Source organism: Lactuca sativa, chromosome 5 (assembly GCF_002870075.4).
Source record: "Lactuca sativa cultivar Salinas chromosome 5, Lsat_Salinas_v11, whole genome shotgun sequence".
Classification (NCBI taxonomy): domain Eukaryota; kingdom Viridiplantae; phylum Streptophyta; class Magnoliopsida; order Asterales; family Asteraceae; genus Lactuca; species Lactuca sativa.
Genome location: NC_056627.2, coordinates 139,438,210 through 139,462,497, shown reverse-complemented (window position 1 = coordinate 139,462,497; position 24,288 = coordinate 139,438,210). Strand labels below are relative to the sequence as shown.

The following is a 24,288-nucleotide window of genomic DNA, read 5'->3' as shown; positions in this document are numbered from 1 at the left end:
ATTCTGGTATATAATACAGGACTTGAAATGTGTACTCGAACGTACATGAAGTTAGTGTCTCACAAAACCGTGGTATAAAAACAGATCTACTTGTTAAAATGTTACGTTTGTTCTTGTATACGAAAGTGACTTCTTGAAATTCATGTCTCTAGTACATAAGAGTTAGAAATTTGTTCGTAAAACTATACCTATTATAGTTTTCTAACAGTGTGTCTCGTTTGTTTAGAAATACCTAGAAAAGGAATCATTTGTTTATGAAAGCATAGATTTTTGGTGTAGAGTCTAAGATAGACAAGTATAATCTACGAAAAGTTTAGTTTATACATGCATTACTACAAATTTATATTTCAAAAGATAGAATGCTATTTTAACATATGTTATATATATGAAAGTTCCTTAAAAGTTTGTAAATCGCATGTGATTTGAATATATGAAAGCATATAAAAGAGTTCTTTATGTAACACACGATAATACTCGTGTGTTTTACTTGTAATCCCCCCCTTGAAAGCATATAAAAGAATTTATAAAATATTTAAAAGGTAAATTAAGGGGTATGAACTCACTTGAAAGTTTGAAGATAGCGAGATGGAAAACCGGGCAGAGTTTCGTCTCCGGAAACGGATTTTTCTCGGGATTCTCGGGAATATCGGGAGTAAAATCGACCCTCGGGACTTGAGCAAAAAGACCAGAGCTTCGGGTTTGAACGGGCACGGAAAACGAGGCAAGATTGTGGGAGAAAGGAGAGAAATGAGCATTTTTCTCGGAAGCCCTCGCATTCTATTTATAGGAGGGTCTGAGAAGCCTCGTACGCGGGGCGTACACTCGTACGCAGCGCGTACGCGTACGTCATGCATGACCGAAGCCTCGACTGCCTCGGCTTCGGATGGGACGGATCGGATGGGGCGGCGGGTCGGATGGGACAGCGGGTCGGACGGGTTGGAAGCCTCGGATAGGGCGACGTGGACGATCAGAGGCCAAGTCTCTCGGGTACGCAGGGCGTACAGGGGTACGCAGCGCGTACCTCGGATGAGGACGCTGACTCCTCTTCGGATAAGGCTTGAATTTTGATTTAAATAAATATATAATTTATTTAATAAACTTCAAAAATTCATATCTTCTTCATACGAACTCCGTTTTTGATGGTCTTTATATCCACGCGTAGGTGACACTACGCTCTACAACTTTCGTTTAGACTCCGTTGGCAAATTCCGAAATTATTTTTTTTATTATTTATTTTATAACTCATCGTGTTTAAGGAATTTCTTTGAAAATTCATAACTTCTTTATCTGATGTCGGTTTTTGCCAGACTTTTTACCGCTGAAATACCATTGTCGAGACCTTCGATTCTCGTTTAGGTCATTCCGGCCAAAAGTCGCTCGATCTCCGATTCGAGGTTTTAGCTGTCTGATGCTAAGCTGAACTTGGAAAAATCATAACTTCGATATATGAAGTCGGATTTGGGCGTTCTTTTTACGTACGATCATGGTTTAAAGACATTTAAACATAGAAGGAATTTAAATAGAACTATTTGTACATTTTATTATGAAAGTAAATTTTATTACTCAAAAGTGGTTACAATACTTTGACGTTTTTAGGTCATTACAAAGAGTTGAAATATCGGGTTGTCACACTGAACTTCGCCCCCGGGGCAGTACTCCCCTCTCATGAGATCTTTTAGAGTGTCCCAGCCCATGCCATTGGCTGTGACCAAGGAGAGTGCACTGACATGGCCGTTCCACCATGTCAAGGCCCTGTTAGTGAGGGTAGCAGTAGCGAACTTGATTTTGCTCTCTTCGGGGCAAGAGCACATCTCAAATACGGCTTCGGTTCTCTCGAACCATTGGGATAATGCCAGAATTCCTCCGGTACCATCGAAGAAGGTAGGTTTACAGTTCATGAAATCCTTATAAGTGCATCCCTGCACTCGTTGGTGGACTTCACCAAATCTAGAATTTCCACCGCTCGCATCACCCGAGTTCATTTGGGCCATGGCTGCTGTCACAGCCGCGGTCACAGCTGTTTGGAACAGCACCGGATCGAACTGCGGAGGAGGAGGTGGTGGAGGAGGGGTTTTAGTGGCTGGTCTTCCTCTGCTTGGACGCTTTCGTGGAGGCATCCTTCACTGGAAGATCATAGAAATGATAGCAATAGTAAGAGCCTATTGCGAATATGAATAGAGTGCTTCGTGGATTAAATCAATATAATCCAAGATCAGAATGAGAGTCATAGCAATAGAGTAGTCAACTTCCAATATACTGGTATTAATGGTGCAACACAAGTTCATGAAAATTGAGCTAACAGTAGGTCTTACATCATACCATAGAGAAAATGTTGGCAGTTTAGAGGATTAACGAGAGTACTTTTAAGCTAGGAATGTTTACAGACAAGAGACCTACGGAACATAGAGAGAAAAAGGCTAGTCCTTTAAACAAAAGAGTGAGGTAACTAGACGTCTTCTACTGGCGACGGTTACTTGTTGGGCGAATCCTCAAATCCGCTAGCTGACGCATAACTTCTTGAAGGTGTCGATCATGAGTCCTTTGGCGTGCTCGGAGTTCCCTAACTTCGGCTCGGGATGCAGCCAGCTGATGCTGTAGAGCCTCGTTGGTCCTCCTTGTCCTGTCCATGGCTTCTTCGAGTTGGCGGATGCGAACCATGTTGAGATTCGAGTTGGCATCCACTTCTACAACTTGACCTATAGCAGCTTGACCCTGCTCGACATTTCTGGCTATCCTTCGGATCGTGATGGGCAGAACCCGATCCGCTGATCCTCCTTCGTTTATGTTGTAGAAGCTTCGGTCTCCATTGTAAGGCAAGGGATGACCCTGCTCCTCGCTCCATCGGTGCAAGGATATGACCCACATAGGAGTAGGACCCTGAAATGCCGGACGGGGGTTAGGGTTCGGGGCTTCAGGAGGTTGGTTGTTAACTTCTGGTTCGGAGCTCGAGCTATCCGAGAAGCCTTCAGCATGATGATCATCAAAAGGGATCGGGTGATCATCGTCTGACTCCTCGTCGAGCCATCCTCCATTGCCCTTGTTCGGATAGTACGGATCGCCGGGATGATGGAAACCAGCCATGCTATCTATGCGAGAAAGGGGAAAGGAGAGGTTAATAGACGTACTATTCTAAGATACTTATAGGATGAATCGTTATTAGTCGACCCAATACTTGCGTAGTGCATACCGATTACATGTAACCGAAGCAAGATAGTCCTTCGAATAAGCAACCCTAACTTCAGACCCCCAATCAAACAAGAATAGGGAATGAAGCAAAGGCTTCAGATTCTGAGTCTATAACGCCCTAGTCACATGTAACCGTGGTGTATCCACTTAGCAACTATTGTCCTACTAGTAACGACCCTTATTGTTATCACATACGTATGTTCTAGAGATACATAATACTCCTATAGTATTCTTATGGTAACGTTATTGTGGTAGTGTTGGTAAGTTTTAGACTTGTTGCAACACCACAACCAAACTTAGGCACATGCTAGTCACTCTCAGGAAAACGTAGTTGATCAGGCTACATCACCCCGAATGTGACTATATGTCTCTAAGCCCAATTGTGCTGCCCAACAATCTTAATACTTTTGTTTTGTTCTAGGGTGATACTGACTTCTGTGTTTTATAGTGATGTGTGTGTATATATATATATATATATATATATATATATATATATATATATATATATATATATATATACTTGGTTAGATCTTTTAGATACTTAACAGTATATATTCTTGGTCAGAGCATTGTTTATAGTGAATCAAGTATATCAACCTATAAAAGATATACGAACTATAAACACTTGGGGGTTTACGGCCGTAAACTCATGTAGTCCTCCAAAATTGCAAGTTAAGGCCTTATTTCACTTCCCTAAATTCCTAGCAAGTGTCTTGAACTAAATTGGAGGGTTTAAACCCTCATTTTGGGGCATTTTGGGGAGTTTACGGTCCAGGCTTGTGCTTGGGCCGTAAACTCCATTTAATCCTTCAAAATGGATGTTTAAATGGTCCAAAACACTTCCTTACACCTTAGATAAATTTTTGAAGGCCTTAGGTGGAGTTTTAGGGACTTTTGGCATAATTATTAGGTGTTTACGGCCCAAGCTTAGGCTTGGCCATAAACTCCTCTTTTTGACTCCAAATGGTGTTGTTTAATGGCCTTAAACATTTCCAAGGGTCATAGCTAATTTACTACATGCCCTAGATGAGTTTTTGGGACTTTAATCAAAGGTTTTTGGGTGTTTACGGCCTAAGCATAAGCTTGGGCCATAAACTACTTTTTAGGCTTCAAAATCTTAAGTTTTCATGCCCTAACTCACCTAGGTAATTCCCTTAATTAGTACCCATGCTTAAAGGAAGGAAAAATGGGGCTTTTGGCAAGGTTTTAGGTGTTTACGGCCTAAGGGGCTTCCTAGACCGTAAACTCCCTTTTGTTCCCTAAATTCTATGATTTTTGGCCTCTAAATACAATGAAGTATGTTTAGAATAAGATAGGGAATAAATCCTTACGTTTGGAAGCCGAAATTTGCGGTTTTGGAGTCGGGTTCGGGTCTAGAGAGAGAAAGTAGTGAGAGAGAGTGAATGAGTGGTAAAAGAGTTTAAAAGTGGTGTTCATTTGCTTATATATGTCTTGGGTATTGCACCCGGTACACGGCTACCCGATGCTAAAGTTTAACGGGGTCAAAACTTTTTACCCGGGTGAAGTGGTTGAAAAGTAATATAACTCTATTTAGTTAAACGGGGTTAACACATACAAGTTATAATTACTTATGATAATATCAAGACATATAAATAAATAGATATTTGTTTATTGACGACTCCAAATATTACAAAAAATAACATATAGCGACGCATTCCGTTAGTGAAGACGGGATTGTAACGGCAATAGATTTGGGGTTGTCACAAAGCCTTTGTGAGCAGCGTAAGCATGGAAGATTCAAATAGCTTCAAGTCGTGCAACAGGAGCAAAGGTCTCATCGTAGTCGAGCCCGTTAACCTGAGTAAAACCTTTGGCTACCAATATTGCTTTATTCCGGATTATGACTCCTACATCGTCAAGCTTGTTGCAAAATACCCATCATGTTCCGACAATAGGATGGTTTGGAGGAGGAGGAACGAGATTCCATACTTCATTTCGGTCAAATTCTGCCAATTCTTCTTGCATGGTTGTGATCCAGTTACCATGCTCTAATGCTTCCTTAATGGATTTGGGTCCGATCATGGATATGAATGCTGAGAAATGACATTCATTTTGGATACTTGAGGCAGAGCGAGTTTGTACACCAGCATTGAGGTTTCCAATTACTTGGTTTGGAGGATGATCTTTGGTCTAGACGTGCAATCTTGGAAGTTCTTCAGCAGCGGATGAGCCAATATCAACAATAGGATTGAGTTGCTCCCCCTGAATAATTTGAACTTGAGGATGATGCTCCCCCTGAACTTCTGAACCATAGAGATTGACATCATCATCAGAAGGAAACTCAAAGAAATTTTCATTGTTATCGATGTTGTTCGGATTAGAGTCATCGAAGTTAGCAGCCGCATCTTGGAATCCGTCTACACTTAATTCAAGAGAGGATTGTGCATTCTCCCCCTTAATCTGAGAAGGTTGAAATGCTTCAGAATCAAATGGAGGGAGACTTGGAATTGGACCGGAGACATTTTGAGAGACGAGAGCCTCAGGAGTCGGAATTGAGCTTTGCCTTGCGAGATTCCGAATCAAGGACAGTTTCGGACGGTCCAAAGAGAGTATCAAAATCAACTTCATGAATTACTTGGATGTTTGGACATTCCAGGGAAGGAGCATCGGACTCCATGATGTGAGTTATAACGTGAGTAGGACTGGAATTCTGAATGAAGTTGTCATCAAAGGTAACATCAAAACTTTCTTCAATAACTCGAGTACATCGGTTGAGGACCCGATAAGCCTTTGATTTAGAGGAGTACCCAAGGAAAATTGCTTCATCAGCTTTGGGTTGAAACTTGGTAAGCTGATCACGATTGTTCTTGATGAAGCATCTGCATCCGAACACATACAGAAATGAGATTGTAGGCTTCCGACCATTCATTTCTTCGTATGGTGTTTTGTTGAGGCGGCAATTTATGATGCTTCGGTTCTGAGTGAAGCATACAGTCGATACGGCTTCAGCCCAAATATAGAGTGGAAGATTTGCGAAATTGAGCATTGATCGAGAAGCTTCAACAAGAGTTCTGTTTCTTCATTCAAGTACACCATTTTGTTGAGGAGTATATGGAGCAGAGAAATTATGGTCAATATCCTTTTCGGAAAGGAAGTTTTCAATGGAGGAATTTGTGAATTCCAAACCACTGTCACTTCGGATACGTCTGACTGGGAGCATGATGAGAACTTCTATTCCTTTGATAAAGTTGATGAGTTTGGAGGCTGTTTCTGAATTTAGCCTGAGGAAGAGAACCCAAGTGACCCTAGTGAAATCATCCACAATCACAAGAATGTACTTTTTGTGATGTAAACTTTCCACTGTTGATGGCCTACATAAATCAATATGTAGAAGTTCCAGAGGTTCCGAAATGGATTTTTCAATGATGACGGGATGACCTTTCTTTGACTGCTTGCCACATTCACACACAGCACATAAATGATCATTTTCAAATTTGAGGAGTGGCAGACCTCGGACCATTTCTCCTGACACAAGATCATTCATGTATCTAAAGTTTAAGTGTGTAAGTCTTCGGTGCCACAACTAGCTAACATCAGGGACTGCTTTGGAGAGTAAGCACAGTTAGGGCTTGCCAATGATCATGTTGATGTCAAGAGGATACATGTTCTTGTTGTGATTGGACTTGATTAAACATTCGCTTCGTTCTTCGGTCATGATGTAACTGTATTTCTTGCAAAATTCAACTCGACAATTTGCATCAGTGAGTTGAGAAACACTTATCGAGTTTTGCTTTAGGTCAGCTACATATGCCACATTTGAGATTGAGAAGTTGCCATTTGTAAGAGTGCCATAACCTCGGATTTAAGAGTTTGAATTATTGTCATATGTTACATATCCAACATTTGATGAAAGCTTTAGATCTCGCAGAATGTTCTTCTATCTCGACATGTGCATGGAGCAAGCACTATCAATATACCATACTATTTCTTGCTCCGAAGCACAAAGTGCCTGTTAAATGATGCTTCTTCCTGAAGGGTCATTTGTAGCCATATAACAGTAGTTGGGTTCAGCATCTTCATCATCTTTCTCAGATCCAGACGACCAATAACCATCTTCACATTCAACATATTGTTTTGCCATCAAGCACATATTTCTTCCGATCATCGTAGCATCATCATCATCTCCGGATGACCAGTAACCTTCAACGTCTCTTGAAACAGTTGTTACAAAAGCTTTTTCACTTTTAGCCATTTCTTGAGCCTTTTGGACATAGTAGGCAAAATCCTTGATTTTTGGTTTCAGTTCAGAGTCAACTTGACAATCTTTTGCGAAGTGGTTTGCATGTCCACACTTGTGACACACAATTTTTGGTTTGTCTGAAATGGAATTCTGAGGGGATTCAACAGCAAAGTTTGACTTTGAGAGGTTTGGTTTGTATGCAGGAGGATTTTAGGAAGTTGGTTTAGGTTCCGGAGTTGAGTATGGTTGAGGATTGTTATGGTGAGGAGCTTGGAATCTGTTTTGGTATGGTTTGAAGGAAGGGTTAAAAGGACGTTTGTATTTAATTGAAAGCAGGCGAACTCCTGTTGGAAACAGAGTTCTGAGTCCACGGCTTTGGAGCCATCAATAGGATAATTTTGAGAGGATGTGGATGAATTAACCAGTGGAACTGTGGTTTTGAAAAAGTCCGAAGCAGAAGAATTCGGAACAGTTGGTTCGAAGGAACTAAGAAGAGCAATAGGTCCTCTGGAAAGTTCCCTTATGGTTTGAGCAACATTTGACTCGTATCCTTGAAGTTCATCAAAAAGTTAATAGAGCTTTAACTTTTTCAAGGAACCATTACTTTGAAGACAAGATTTTACATTTCCCCATCCTTTGCCAAGACTGTTTATGAATTTAAGATTGTTATCCAGGGGAGTTCGGACAATCCCATGAGCAGTCATGTTATTGACCACTATTCGGTAACGGTTAGAGGCAGAGGCTACTGATTCACTAGGAGTGGATGTGAAGGTGTCAAAGTCATTGATAACTGAAGTAAGGCGCTTGTCTTTCATGTTTTCCGAACCTTTAATCAGGTCCTGAAGAGTGTCCCAAATCTCTTTAGCTGATTTGCATAACTTGATGTGCTCGAAAAGTGAAGGAGGAACACCAAACACCATTTCATAGAAAGCAGCTTGGTCTGCATGCAGCTTTTCAATGTCATCAGCAATTATAGGGGCTGGACGATTTTCATCTTGACCCATAAGCTGAGCAGCGACATCTCTTACAACGGTTCTTACAGGAACATGAGGACCTTCTTTCATGGATCTCCAGATCTCTTCACCTTTATCTTTGGCTAAAAGAAATCTTTCCATTCTAACTTTCTAGTGATCATATTCTTCCACAACTAGTAATGAGGCACGTGTAGGGCCACCCACACTATTTGCGATTTGCATTGAAATCATTTGTTGAGGATTAGAAGCAGCCATTGAAGTTAAGATATCTTGAGAAAAAGTGGTATATAGAAGAACTTTTATCCTCAACACAGAAATGGTTGAGATACCAAGGTATATTCAAACCAACTATAATCTGCTCTTATGGATTCAAAGGACAACCACTCATGTTCTGATGCCAATTATGAGAACTAGAATTTGTTCAGTTGCGCAGGGACAAGGATTGAGAATACAAACCTTGAATGAATGCTTAAGATCAATGTCTGCTTACTATATGAAGTTCAAGTCTAGACTGGAAAGACCAGTCAAGTCTTAGATATTATATTCAACAAATGATCAAGATGTTAAATGAAGAACTAGAGTAAATGATCAAGGTAAAGCTAATAAATGAAGAACAAGAAGAATGTTTGAAAAAGATTTGAGATAACTAAGTAAATGACAAAAGTTGAGCAGAAGTTCCGTTTTTAACTTGTATTGAATGTTCCTTTATATAGGAGAGAATGTTACAGTGGATTAACTGAGTAACTTACATCGGACTGGACAATAGAACTATTTCTGATATTCTGATTGTTGAATACAACAAAAGGCTAAGTCCTATGTAACGTTACATCAATACAAGGATAATAAATGACAAAAGACAAAAAAGATGTTCTTCCGGATCAGCATAGATTCCGGACGTGAGTGTCACTCCGAAATGTGTCCCTCATCAAAATATTCTTCCTCTTCTTCTCTTCAGCTCCAGACAGATTCCAGAGCACTTTTCACTTTGGAACCAATAAGCTTCGGAATAGGTACTTGGGATTGCTAGATGTTCACTTTCAGGTTCCAACATATATCAAACACCATCCAATCCCAGCCTTACAGATCAAGGAAGCCCAATTGGACGCATTGAAGCTGAAGAATGTCACTATGAATCACTACGTGTAATGGAGAAGGAGCTCGAAGTTAAAGACGACGAAACTCACTACTTCATGAATAGAATCTGGCCAATGGGCGAAACAATAACGAATTACATCAATAAAATTTTATTGGGCCTAATATTCACATTACATGGCCAATGGGACTTAAGGGCCCATTAAAGTATATATTGAGCCCAATATTTTCCATGACATGTTTATTGGGCCTTGCGACCCATTTACATGTTAATTTGGGCCTGAGTTATGGGTCACATGTTTGTTGGGCCTTAGTGGTCCATTTACATGCCTATTGGGCCTAAATTACCCTCTTACATGTTATTGGACCTTTGTGGTCCATTTACATGCTAATTGGGCTTGGAATGAAATTCACATGCTTAGTAGATCGTAACTATACCTTTACATAATTCTTGAACTTCGTATACTTATATACATACCTTTGGATTTGAAAATCTACAAAATACACGTAAACATTAAACATGGTGAAAAACATAACAAACATGAAAGGTTGAGAATCTAGTGAGACATGTCGGTTGGCACCTTTGAGTGTCTAATCGTAGCCTGTAGTTATAACCAGATTTTCCTGGAGGGAGAGCGGGAGTTTATGTATAGATCCATACGGGTGACCCCCCATGCCTTAGCTGTTCACTACAGCTAGACTAGGCTAGTCTAGGGCGACAAAACCTTGAGCAAATACCGGCGTTTGGAAAATGCTAAGACATGCAATCTAGTCATTATCATGCATGGTTATAACGGCTCATATAGAGATCCAATACCAATTTAACATATCGAAGATTAACCCATCGATCGTGTGAATACGAAACAACTTAATTAATGATACAAGAACCTCGACATTGTTATAAATCAGAAGATATCGTATTTTTCTGGGGAAATACTATTATTCAATTATCACTTACTTACAATACAAAGAAATTAAAACTGCAATCATATATGTTACTGCTATGAAATTCACACATGCATTTATACTTGATTTTCACATCACTTTTAAACAATTTATAGAAAATATTGGATTATTTGGGTTTTTACAAAAGATAGAAAGACTTTTATTCAAACATACTTATGAACTCACCAACATTATATATGTTGACCGTTTTTAAAATAACTTGTATTCTCAGTTAATCGTTAAGCAGGAAGATTTTCAAGTGTGTATGGCTTATTTTGTGTAACATTCACTCAGCATACTATTAATACTTTGAATTTATGTATTCTATAACAATGTACTTGATGTGAAGAATGCTGGTTGTGATATGTAATGTTGGTGATGAATGTGTTATGTTTCATGTATATTCTTTGTGATGATAATTCAATTGTTAGTCACACGAGCCCCCGAATGTTTCCGCCGTCTGGTTCGGGGGTGTGACAGTTTCGTAGTAGCTGCTTTAGGTTGAAAAGGAGTCTGGCCTTTGGGGCATAATGTTCCTTATATAGTGCGAAACCCTATAATTAGGGTTTTGGTCTGAATAGAGTATGCCACGTGTACCTCTTAGTGCGCCCGGTGTACTCACAAACCACCTGCGACCAAATGACCTTGTATATTGGGCGTAACCCAGCTTACACTGGGGATACCCAACCAAACACACGCCTGCATTCCATGCATGCTTAGGACTGCATTGCCACTTGTCTTCATTAGGGACTAAAATTGTCAATAATTTCAAATTTCCATAACTTCCTCATCCAAGGTCCATTTCCAACGAACCTTATATCCAAGAAAAGGTGGCAAGAAGCCCTACGCTATTAACAACTCTCCTAACCCTTAAAACCCTCCCAGGTTAAACACAAAATCCATAAAAGGTTGAGATATTCGTTTACAATCATACTATTGGCTTCCAGAGACATAAATGAATACTTGGGTCACTCATGTCATGACTCCCACCTCCGAACTGGGTCATTTCCTTCCTTTCCCAGGACCCTAAACCCTATGACAATGATAATTGGGCTGCAGCCCCGAGCAGCGAAACATTTTCAAAACTGGGTGTTACATTTTACAAAAATATAGATTAAATGTATTAAAATAATGCATAAATAAGTGTATAAATATGGCAATATCAAAAACCATTTATACAAAAAACACAATTTTAAATGTTTAAATTTCTTTTGTTAAATAAAAACTCATTTGCAAACGTCCTATGTTATAATTTAAATATTTATTTCTAAAAGTCCAAGCAATGTTAATTTATGATAAAATGTTATTTAACATATAAAAACCATTTTCATACATACATTATAACATTTAACAACATAAAATAAACATAACAATCATGCATCTAAAGTGTATAAACCAAGCCATTTTTTATTAGTAATTTTTGTGAGCCAACCCAAGAATTATTAAGTCTTTCCTAAATAACATAAGGGACACTTTAAAAGGTCTTCAAGCTCGCACTTGACAAGAAAAATCTTTCTTGCAAAAAGGACTTCAAGACACCATGTGTTGTAGAGGTTATGAAATTTAAATCCTTAAGACCATAATTAAGCCTAAAACCAAGAGTAAAAGTTCAAGGATGGGATTGTAGTCTCAAGTTCGTAAGACATAGCAAAGCTTCAAAGTTGGTCATTTTTTCAACTTGTTACATTTGGTAAAAGGAATAAAACTAGTCTAACTAAATTATTACATGCAAAATAAACAACTAAAAAATGCATATTTATCTATTACATCTCATGAATACATAAATAACATGTAATAACAACACAATGGTCATAATAGTTTTTTTTACACCACAAAATCATATGAAGCATACAAAAAAACATTTTGTTTTTCTAAGTCAACTTTATATAACCAAATGCATGAAAAAATTGGTTGCATATAAAATACTAATTATAAAACTATGAGTTGTCAAAGAAAATATATTTTGTGAGTTATTTTCCGAAAGAAACATCAAACATATTTTTTATATAAAAAAAGGTTATCAAACATATAAATAAATCTTTCCAACATGTGAAAAAGGCTCTGATACCACATATGAGTTTTGGAAAGCTAAAACTGATCTTTTTTATAAACAATTTTTTACGACAAACATAAATATTTAAAAATAACTAGTTTATTTTAAGACCATTTTTAACAAAACCACCAAGAGGATCCGTATATTAGAGATAGCTCATGATCTTTTATTTATATTATTGATCTATATAATCCTCTATGTTTAGATATGATAATCCTTCCTTATTTGTAGCTTCCTTAGTTTGTATCATGTGTATATATTGTATGCTTATTGAATGAATTAAACATAGGATTGACCATCCTTTACAGTATCAAATATACAATCCTTCAAACCCTAAAAGAACATGTGGTGCCCTCTCCTATTGCTATGATAATTAAACACCACAATGTCAACCAATGATCCACCATCAAAACCTTCATCTCTTCACCTAGTTTACACGGTCATGAACATTCAGAACAAGATCAAAACTCTGGTGGTATGAAAGTAACTTATTCCTCCTAGGTGAAATTATTCAAACTCCATGCTTGAGGTTACAAGGTCCTTCATCATATAGACGATACTATTATTCTACAGTGGATCTACGAAACACTATCTGATGAACTTTTGGTCCATTTCCTTGGCACCTACACCACAACTTAGGACATTTGGAAACAAATAAATGAAATTTTCTTGAACAACAAAGGATCTAGGGTTGCGGACCTAGAGCAGGAGTATACCACCTTGACCTTGACCTCGTGCATATCCATGTATAACTACTGCCAGTGCCTAAAAGACTTAGCCAACCAACTCACTGATGTTGAAAACCCAGTGAACGAACAAAGGCTTGTACTACAACTAGTTTGTGGTCTTCCTGTAGAATATGACATAGTGGCATCTTTCATCAACCAAAGTCTTCCATCTTAGGACACTGCTCGAAGTGTGTTACAACTTAAGCAACACCATCAAACAACACAACAAAGCCTTACCACCATTCGATAACACCAAATTTAAAACATTTTCCTCAAATCGTGGTCTCACTTTTTGGTTTTCATGCCCTCAAACCTTGTCCTAAAATGGCAAAGTTGAAACGCATGATAAGGCGTCTCAATGACATTATTCGAGCCCTTCTTGCTCACGCCCACTTACCACCATCTTTTTGGGTCGAGGCCCTTCACACCGCCACCTACCTCCATAACATACTTCCCAAAAAAATTCTTCATTTCAATACCACAACATTTTCTCTGTACCTTAGGCATCCCACATACAATCACCTTCACATTTTTGGATGTGCATACTACCCCCACCATTCAACAACAAATGCTACCCACCCCACATGAACCCTCTCCTATTGACAAATCAAAAACCAGCCCTTGCTTACCAACTTCTCCTCTCGAAATCCTCATAACAAATAACCCCACCTACAACACATTCGATATCCCCCTCTATACTGCTATACCAGCCCGCGTTTTACCTCTATACGACCCAACCACCATATCCTATGACTACCAGATCAAAACATAGTGTCTTCAAACCTAGACAACTCCTAAACCTTCACACAACCTCAACCAAACCTATCTCCCCAACCCCTAAAACGTATTCCCAAGCCTTTAAGGATCAAAATTGGTTACTTTCCATGAAACATGAATTTATTGCATTACAGGAAAATGATACATGGGAACTTGTCCCTCGGCCTACAAACCGCCCGATCATTCGATGTATGTGGTTATTTCGCCACAAATTTCATGCCGACGGGACATTACAACAGTATAAAGCCCGTTTGGTAGTTAATGGAAAATTTAAAATAGTTGGTGTAGATTGTGACGACACATTCAGTTCGGTCATCAAACCCTATAAAATTCATATAGTTTTAAGCATTTCCATCTCAAGATCATAGCCTCTCCACCAACTTAATGTCAAAAACGCCTTCCTACATAGCTATGTTCATGAGACTGTGTTCATGCACCAACCTTCGGGCTTCATTGATTCCACCAAACCTCATCATGTTTGTCGTTTACAGAAATCATTATAGGGGCTCAAGGAAGCCCCACGGGTGTGGTATCTTCGGTTCTCCAACTTTATCACCGTTAATGGGTTTCGTAGTAGGATATGTGACAATTCTCTATTTGTCTATAAAAAGGGATCACGTATCGCATGCCTTTTGCTTTACGTCGATTACATCATACTTACCACATCGGACTCCACACTACTAAAAGATATCATCGCTACTATATCTCGTGAATTCTCAATGACTGACCTCATGCTACTACATCATTTTTTTGGTATATCTATTCAGCAGAATAAATAAGGTTTATTTTTATCTCAAGTATAGTATGCTTAAGATATTCTTGAACTAGCTTCCATGACATCATGTAATGCAACAACCACACATGTTGACACTTCATCCAAGCTAAGTGCCACATCCGACCCCCTCCTTCACAATGGTACTCTATATCAACGCCTATTTGGAGCCCTCTACTACTTAACTTTTACTAGGCCCGCCATCACCTATGCTGTCCAACATATGTGTCTCTTCATGAATGCTCCATGTGAGCCTCATCTACATTTTTAAAATGTATTTTGCATTACATAAAAGGTACCATTCGTTACGGATTTCATCTTAACGCCTCTCCTTAACTAAATATCACGACCTACTCTCATGCTGATTGGGAAGGGGGGTGTCCGGACTCTAGACGCTCTATATCAGGATATTACGTCTACCTTGGTGACAACCTAATATCATGGTCATCCAAAAGACAACCCACCATATCCCGTTCTAGTGCTGAAGTAGAATACATGGGCCTTGCAAATGTCGTTGCCGAATCTATATGGGTTCGTAACCTTTTACTTGAACTTCACATCCCGGTTCGTCAAGCTACTATCGTCTACTGACAATATCTCAGCCGTGTATTTGTCTGAAAAACCCATTGGACACATTCGAGTTCTCCATGTCCCAGCTGCTTACCAGTACACCGAAATTTTTACAAAGGGACTCCCACGACACTAATTATTTGAATCCTTCTGCTCCAGTTTGAATGTCTACTCTACTCCCACTCCAACTGTGGGGAACTATTAGAGATAGCTCGTGATCTTGTATTTATATTATTGATCTGTATAATCTTCTATGTTTAGATAAGATAATCCTTCCTTATTTGTGGATTCCTTTGTTTGTATCCTATGTACATAATGTGTGCTTATTGAATGAATGAAATAGAGGATTGACCATCCTTTACGATATACATGAACTCAAAAGATTATAACCACACATAGGATGTTAAGAAGACAACCTTTAGAGTCTTTGATCCCACTAGGAATTGGAAAGTTGATGAAGATAGCAAAGAACAAAAAGGATACTTATAGATGGTCAAAAGGAGGGATGATACATAGCTTATAAAGCAAGACAAGGAACAACGAATCTCTTAGTAATGGGTTCGGCCTAACTATTTCAAGAGTGAGACAAAAGAGTGTTCAACACTTCATCTAATATAACTAGTGTATATATGAAATTCAGGTGATATCCAATGTACCCAAAATATTTACATAACTTATTAAATCATACTATATGATATAATAACTAATTATGATCTCTTAGACATATTATTTACATGATATAATAATTTTACCTAATTAAATATACAAGTTGACTCTTGCATAAATAGATGTGACGCTATAGGATCATATGTTATTAGCAAATGTCATTCAATAATGATTCCTGTGCATATAGATCCAACAGTAAGGACCCAAAGTAGAATCCCTCTGATGGTATCACACCCAAGAACACTGAAAGAGAAAAACCTGCTAAACCCTAGGAGTGGGTACATAAAATCCCCAAAACCAAAACCCTAGAAGGGTTGTATTGCATCACCTAGGAGAGAGACAAGGACGGGGACAAAATTTTGGGGTAAAAATGAGCATCTAGGGTTTAATCTGCTAGCTCCCTATTTTTAGTCTTTCAGTTGCTTAATCCCAAAGCAACTCCAAACCTTAATAAAGCTTATCCTAAAATCGTCCCCTATCACTATCTTTCCTGAATGTTCTGATGAATTAACATTTACTCCCTTTAAGTAATTAATTCTTAATTAATTCCAAAATAATCTCTAATTAATTTATCATAACATGACAATTTAATAAGCTAGTTTCACGTAAATACTTTTTTTTTTTTTTATTTCAATTGCTTAGTTGGGTCTTAAGGGAAACCTAAAAGGACCATGTTATTATTAGAAATATGACCAATAGTTACAAATTTGGACACTTTTTCCAACAGTCCCCCACTTGAACACATCATCAACTATACGAGGTCTAATATTCCTCAAATAATCAACAAAGAGTACGCCATCCAATGTAACTGCCAAACTCTGACCAAATCAATATTCAATCCTTATATAAAAGATCAACTATTCCTTTGTTTTACAAGATATCATTATAAACCTGAGATATGAATAAGAGTCAATCTCAGTGTTCTAGATTATGTTTATTGATAAAGAGTTGTGACGACCACATCAGACTACTAAATTTAACATATCAATTTTAGTCATAGCTTGGTGAAACACTTTTAAACAACAAAAATAATCATCAAGGGGCCATATATAACGCTTGTCCTGTTAGGGCAGAAGGAACAAATAAAATTCGACTACGTAGTTTCTGTCTACTCATCATGTAGCATAGTCAAACTTTGTATTACTGCCAATTACGAACAACGTTAGCGGAGACCGCTGCATAATAGATTTATAAAGAAAAATCTCATGTATCTTTGTTTGAAGAACAATAGATATTATCATCTTAGAATTACTTTTGACTTTATCCATGAAGTAATCCCTAAGTGTAAGTCGTTCCAATGCTTAAATCTCCATTAAATACTCATGAGTGTCGATCGCAGCCTCTATGCTATGTCTAATCAACATGGACAATATACTAATATTCCATGAAAGTCTTAAATCACATGAAAGAGGAGTCCACAGTGATAAATTAATGAAATGACTAATCTCTATCATATATTAAGATCTCTACTTACAAATCATCAAATTAGATATAGACTTATACTAAGTAAGTTTCCAAATCTAAAACTAACTAAACTAAATATTCCTAAGCCAATTCATTTGCAAATCTAATGCTCTCATACCATGGTTGCCTATCAAACTTGGTTATTGAGATTGGCTTACAGAATGAATCAAAAAGAGTTTCTTTCGATATAAGTCTATTGACTATGACATCTTCACATTCTACTAACCATCAAAATGTGATGAGACTTACTAGTATGCGTCATGTGAGCTTGTGCTACTTGGGATCCTTAATCAAGCTAAATTCACCTTTATAGTCACATGAAACTTCAAAAAGGCTATTATGGATTGAATTTAAACACTGATGTCACCAATGAATCTCTTTTAGTCACATAATTTTCCTTTACATTTTAACTAGCTACATCACTTAGTACTCTTCAAAGCCCCCACTTCACCATTTAGTAAAAGCACAAATATCGATTATGAACGAAATCATTTGTATTAGGGTGGCACTTAGCATCACTGTAACTCTTACATTGATCTCTTCCATACTAAAAAGATCATCTCATCTATTCTCCGATGATACTTAGGAAGGTACTTGATTTTTGATTCGTTGATTCTTTCCAAGTTGATCTGATATGACTTGCCTGGGTCAAGGCATACGAGTCATCAGACCAGTACATGACATGACATATATGATTGATCCCATAACAGAAGCATATGCCACTTGAATCATTTTCTCTAACTCAACAGTATGTCTAGGACATTAGCAATGCTTAATGTCATGCGATGCTTTATAAGCACAAACTCTTTTGGAGTTCTGCATGTAGAGTTTCCTTAAGATTTTATGTACTTTTGATAAATCTAATGAATTACTCAGATCTATCTCGATTGATCCTTACATTATACACATGTGTTGCTTTTCCCATGTCTTTTCATAGTCAACCAATTCCTAAACCAAATCAAGCTTTTAAACTTGCTAAGTTAGAACATCGTTACCAATGAATTGTATATTATCTGTATATTGACCAAGGGTGAGAACATTGCTCCCACTAGCATTGACACACATACATACACATACACGCCCCCCCCCCCCCCACACACATATATATATATATATATATATATATATATATATATATATATATATATATATATAATGGCTCAGTTGATAAAAAAAGGTTAAGAATAAGAGAATGCATCTGAGTCACTTATTTCAAATCTGCCGCTTAAGGGTTACAACATACCAAGCCGATAGAACATATCATATTAATATATGAATAAGTTTATTAATATATGAATACATATATTTATATATTAATAAATATAGAGGAAGTGCTTATTAGTATATAAATATGAGCGTGATGGTCGGTGGTAGAGGTAGCGGTGGTTGGTAGTAGAGGTGGTGGTGGAGACGGAGTTGGCGGCGGCGGTGGTGGTGGTTGGTGGCGGATGGAAGGTGGTGGATTCATATGTGAATACACTTACATTTATATATGTGAATATTACTCATTCTCTGTTGCGTCTATACGTTGGAGCGTTTCGTGGTAAAAATAAATGATTGAATGAGAATATTCTCTTATTCTCAACATTTTTAATTTATCAATTGTACTTATCTCTCTTTCCCTCCCTCTCTCTCTCTCAAACTCTCTTATTCTCTCTCTCTCTCTTATATATATATATATATATATATATATATATATATATATATATATATATATATATATATTATGATATATAATGTTGATTTCTTGAATATTTTAACTTTATAATGCATAGAATACAAACATGTTAAACTGTTTAAAGTAAATTGTAAAATTAGTCCATGTGGTTTATCAAAAAAATACAGTTTCAAGCAAAAATAAATAATAAATATAAAATAAATAAATAAATAAATTGTCGCATGGTTCATCTAAAGTGGAAAATATTATGCAAATTTGTACCTCGAAAATTTGAATGCATTTAAAAGAATTAGTTTTCTTTCGTGATTTTCTTTTATTTCATTAATTATTTTTATAATTAAAAAGAAAAGAAAAAAGAAAATAAATCTCCTAATAATAACCCCACCCAACCCTTTCTCTTTCAATATATCAACTTCTTCTTCTTCTTCTTCTTCTTCTCTCTCTCTCTCTCTCTCTCTCTCTCTCTCTCTCTCTCCCTCCTGGAGCATCACCGTCATCCATTATAACCGACCACCTCTGGGCACCATTATCTCGTTGGAAACCACTACCACCGATGGAAAGTAACAAGGTCACCACCTACTCCAACCAACTTCACTGGCTCCGTCAAGGAGGAACGTCACCGGGTCTGGAAACACGACCATCATTAGAAGGTCGTTGGATCTGACAAAAATAAATGATTGAATGAAAATAATTTTTATAGATCTGTTTGACTGAGGAGGTGGACAGTGGTGGATCTTGACAGGTTTGCATGTAGGTAGGCGACGGTTAATATGGACGAAGGTGAACGGAGATGGACAACTGTAAATCTCTAGACAGAGGTGGCCGACGGTGGTCGATGGTGGTGCTCCGAGGAAGAAGTTGGTTATAGGGGATTTATTTATTTCTTTTTTTTTAATTACAAAAATATTTATATAAATAAAAAATAAAAATAAAAAATCAAAAGGATAAAATAATCTTTTTAAATATATATGAAATATTCAAAGGACCAAATCTATACGATATTTTCAAATTTAAAGTAACTATCTACAGAAAAAAAAATATAGGCCTCAAACTGTATTTTTTGTTAAAGTATAAGGACCAATTTTCCTATTTACTCAAATAAAAACTCTATTTCCTTACACATTTAAAAATGATCAACTCTTTTTGAAAATATATGAACTTTGTCTCCCACCTGTGTATCCGTCTCCTTTGTCTATTTCTCTCTCCATCGCTCTCCTTTTTTTTTCCCACTTCGCCATTCTTGTTTCGTATTTCTGATCGGTCATCAAAAAGGATGTCTGTTCTAAAACAGTTCGAACATCTCAGAATAAGACTAGAAGTTATAGAATCCGCAACCAGCAACTTCGCTAAAGAAAGCTGCATAGGAAGAGGAGGATTTGGGAGAGTCTACAAGGGAGAACTACTCCATTCCAAGGGGCATAGCATGGTCGCATTAAAACATTTAGATCGTGCATTTGGGCAAGGAGACTCTGAGTTTTGGAAAGAGGTCATTACACTTTCAGTTTATAGGCATCAAAATATTGTCTCCCTCCTAGGGTTTTGTGACGAGAAAGGCGAGAAGATTCTAGTGTACAAGTATGCATCCAATAGAAGTCTTGACTTGCATCTTGAGAACAAAGATCTAACCTGGGTTAGACGCCTTAAGGTTTGCATTGGGGTGGCTCGTGGACTAGCATACCTTCATGATCCTGGTGAGACCCAGCAAAGAGTATTACATCGGGACATCAAAAGTTCCAACATCCTATTAGACGAAAATTGGAATGCAAGAATCGCAGATCTGGGTCTATCTAGATTTGGTCCTGCTAACCAAAAATATACGTTTCTTGTGACCAATAATACTGTAGGTACCATTGGGTATTGTGATCCGTTATATTTAGAGTCTGGGATACTAACAAAGGAGTCGGATGTTTACTCTTTTGGTGTGGTTTTGTTTGAAGTTTTGTGTGGGAGGTTGTGTTTTTGCAAGAGTGGATCCTTTACTCAGTTGGTAAGGAAGCATTATAAACAAAACAGCTTAAATGAAATTATATGGAGTAATATAAAGGATGAAATACGTCCTAGTTCTTTGAAGGTGTTTTCAAAAATTGCTTATCAATGTTTAAAGAGTGACAATGAAAAACGTCCGTTAATGAATGACGTCTTGAAAGGACTTGAAACTGCACTGCAATATCAAGTAAGTTGCCTTTCTTTTTTCTTTTCTTTTCATTCATTTTTTCGTTTATGGTCTCAATCCATGTCTTCATTATAATTTCAAGAAAATTTAAAGGGGAAACAAAATTTTATATCTTATTCTATGAGTAATAAAAAGCGTAGATTTTTAATTTTGTTTTTTCTCATCATGTGGTTCCTTTTGTTGTCTAACAAAATCTATGTACACTTCCTATTGACAGCTTTCAACGGCTTCGAAGTCAACACAGATAAGCCAGCACGGTTTTGAAAATCTCATACCAGAAAAGGTTTGTGTACTTTGGTTAGTTGTTTGGTATATTGCAACATCTTTTGCCTTTACAACCTCATTTTCCACTCCTATAGGATGTAACGAGTTCCCATTGATTTTAACAATAAAAATTACAAATTAATGACTTGATTGAAATGGAATATTTAAGCAAATAAGTAGGTTTGTATGTTTGGAAAACTTGATCAAGATGTAACATTTGATGATATTTCAACATGGAAGGAATTGATGCATTTCCAACTTGATTATATCTATCTATGAAGTAATAACAAAATATTAAATAAAAACATCTATTTTTCAATTGCTTTTCCTATGCGGTAAACGGTAAGCATTGCTAAGCATTTTGATGATTTTTTTTTTTAATATTCCTTTTCAGGTTGATCTCCAAAAAGAATTTACACACCACGATCTATATGAGTGGTTGGAAACTCATAGAGAGGTTGAAGAGAACAAGGTTCAAAATCTACTCAAGGATCCGAAAAGAGACATAAACCGTCACATTTGTGTTGATTTGGTCAGAAGGGTAATTCACTTTTATATATTTATGCTGGATATTCACACTTTTTAAAGTTTTACCCAAGGTTGTTGATAGCCATTGCTACACTCGCTATAGCGAATAGCGTAGCATAGCAGTGATGGATCGCTACGATGCATGTAGCGAGGCAATAGCGTGTGTAGCGACGTCTGACAATTTTTTTTTGTTTAAATCGGTAAGAAACGTAGCAATTAGGCTCCGAATAGGTTTAGGTGGGCAATTGTACAATCAATTTCGTGTCTTCCCCTCTAATCGACTAAGATTGTACGATCGGAGCCAAAATCAATTTTGGCGGGTTATTTCTCCCTTCTACGACAATAGCACACCTCACCAAAATCGATTTGTGGTATTGAAACATAGTTTTAGACTTTCGAGTCTAAAAATAACCATTATTTTGTGGTATTAGAACTTAATTTTAGACTTTAGAGTCTAAAACTAACCAATCTTTTGTAGTAAACATGTTTTGGAACTTAATGTTAGCTTAATAGAACTGGTACTTGTTAGTTCTATGTTATTTTTGATTGCTGCATAGGTGCACGTAAATATAGAGTTTAATTTTATAAGAAATCACAAAACATGAAATAGCTGTCGCTATTCCATCGCTATCGCTACGTAGTGTATAGGTGGTTGTCGCTATTTCCTCGCTATCGCTATCGATAACCTTGGTTTTACCACCTATTATCACAATTGATCCCTAAAAAGCAATTACATTTGGGAGTGTATTAGACTGAGATAGAGACCAATATTGTCAATAGGACACCAAAAGGTGGGGCTAAGACTTTTTCTCAATCTATGGTTTGTGCAAAAGACGTGAGTAGCCCCTCGTGTCCTGTGTAACGCATATACTTTTAACACACATAGTCCTATTTATTCCGGATACTTTCTATTCACATACTTGCTCCTTCCACATTCTACAAATATTTTGTATGTTACACTAACGAGTAAAATAAGATTCTTGTCTTTATATTATCTAGTTGTGACTCAGAAGGTTCCTCTATATCGAGAAAAATGGAGTATATCCTGTCAATAATCTAAAGATTGTTTGTCGAATTGCATTGTAGGTTCCTTTGTTCAAGAAAATGAATGAGCGGTTGATTGATGACATTTGTCAACGATTGATACCGCGTTTATACGCGGGTAATAGTTACATCATCCGGAAAGGAGACCGGGTCAAAGAAATGCTCTTCATCATACATGGTCGTCTCGAGAGTGCAACCACAGACAATTTCTTCAACAGCGGTTTTTTAGAAGAAGGAGACTTTTGTGGTGATGAGCTTCTAATATGGGTAGTCGATCCTGAATCCGGAGTTAGCCTACCATCTTCCACTAGAACCTTGAAGGCCTCGGGATACGTGGAGGCATTTGCATTACCAGTAGAAGAGTTGAAATTTGTTGTCCTTCATTTCAGGCTTTGGCGGACTTGGGCGGCATCCTTCATTCAAGCATGGTGGCGGAGATATTCCACCAGGAAGAGTTTGGATAAAAGAGGAGCATCAGTCACAGATATACTCGCTATCCAACGGGAGAGAAAGATTGCTAAGAGATTATTGGAGTTTCGAAAGCCTCGGGAACCATATTTCACTGTTTGATTAGTGAGTGATGATGATGATATGTATTGCTAGTTTCTTTCATCTTGTGTTTGTACATTAACAAAATTATTCGTAGGCTCCGATTTCTTTAATGAGCTGTAATGTACCCAATCCGTACTATTCCAAGTGGGGTGTATGGTCCCACTTGTCTATGATACTATTGTCTGTTTTGCATTAGCACAATTGTTGAGAAAGTGTAGACTTGTATATTTTATATATATGTAATCAGTAATCATATTTTTAAATCTCAAAGGTATACAACAGACAAGGAAATATGCTAGGACAGTGTGAACATGTATTTTTGGTTCTTGGAGATTGGAGTAAATAAAAATAATTAATTCCTTCATAACGCATTATGGTGCTTGGGCTTTTACCCGAGAGATTCAGTAAAAACTACAAGCATTCACGATCAGAAAGACCCTTGTAAAAGTTGAATCGGTTGAAACATTTACATTGGTTTTGGTTTTGCAGGGGAAACCAAATCTGTGGTAGATCAGTTGGCTACCCTGAGCGCCTTTATTTTCGGTTAAAAAAATGTTCAAAAAAAGGGCAAACCAATGGATATCATTTGGACTATTACTGTGTTATTTTTTCATTTCCACT

General features: G+C 37.3%; 1 protein-coding gene across 1 annotated transcript; it reads left to right on the top strand.

Moving 5' to 3' along the window:
• The first annotated feature begins 20,248 nt into the window (after positions 1-20,248).
• Positions 20,249-23,862, top strand: LOC111875858 (putative receptor-like protein kinase At5g39000). Its single transcript, XM_023872382.3, has 4 exons — positions 20,249-21,279; positions 21,497-21,562; positions 21,938-22,084; positions 23,158-23,862. Exons 1-4 carry the CDS (start codon positions 20,260-20,262, stop codon positions 23,683-23,685), a joined length of 1,761 nt encoding a protein of 586 aa, XP_023728150.2. The 5' UTR covers positions 20,249-20,259; the 3' UTR covers positions 23,686-23,862.
• The last annotated feature ends 426 nt before the right edge of the window (positions 23,863-24,288 follow it).

Coding starts and splice junctions, on each gene's coding strand:
- LOC111875858 (XM_023872382.3), top strand. CDS start 20,260: ATGAACTTTGTCTCCCACCTGTGTATCCGTCTCCTTTGTCTATTTCTC. Junction 21,280..21,496: donor AAACTGCACTGCAATATCAA/GTAAGTTGCCTT, acceptor TCCTATTGACAG/CTTTCAACGGCTTCGAAGTC. Junction 22,085..23,157: donor GTGTTGATTTGGTCAGAAGG/GTAATTCACTTT, acceptor ATTGCATTGTAG/GTTCCTTTGTTCAAGAAAAT.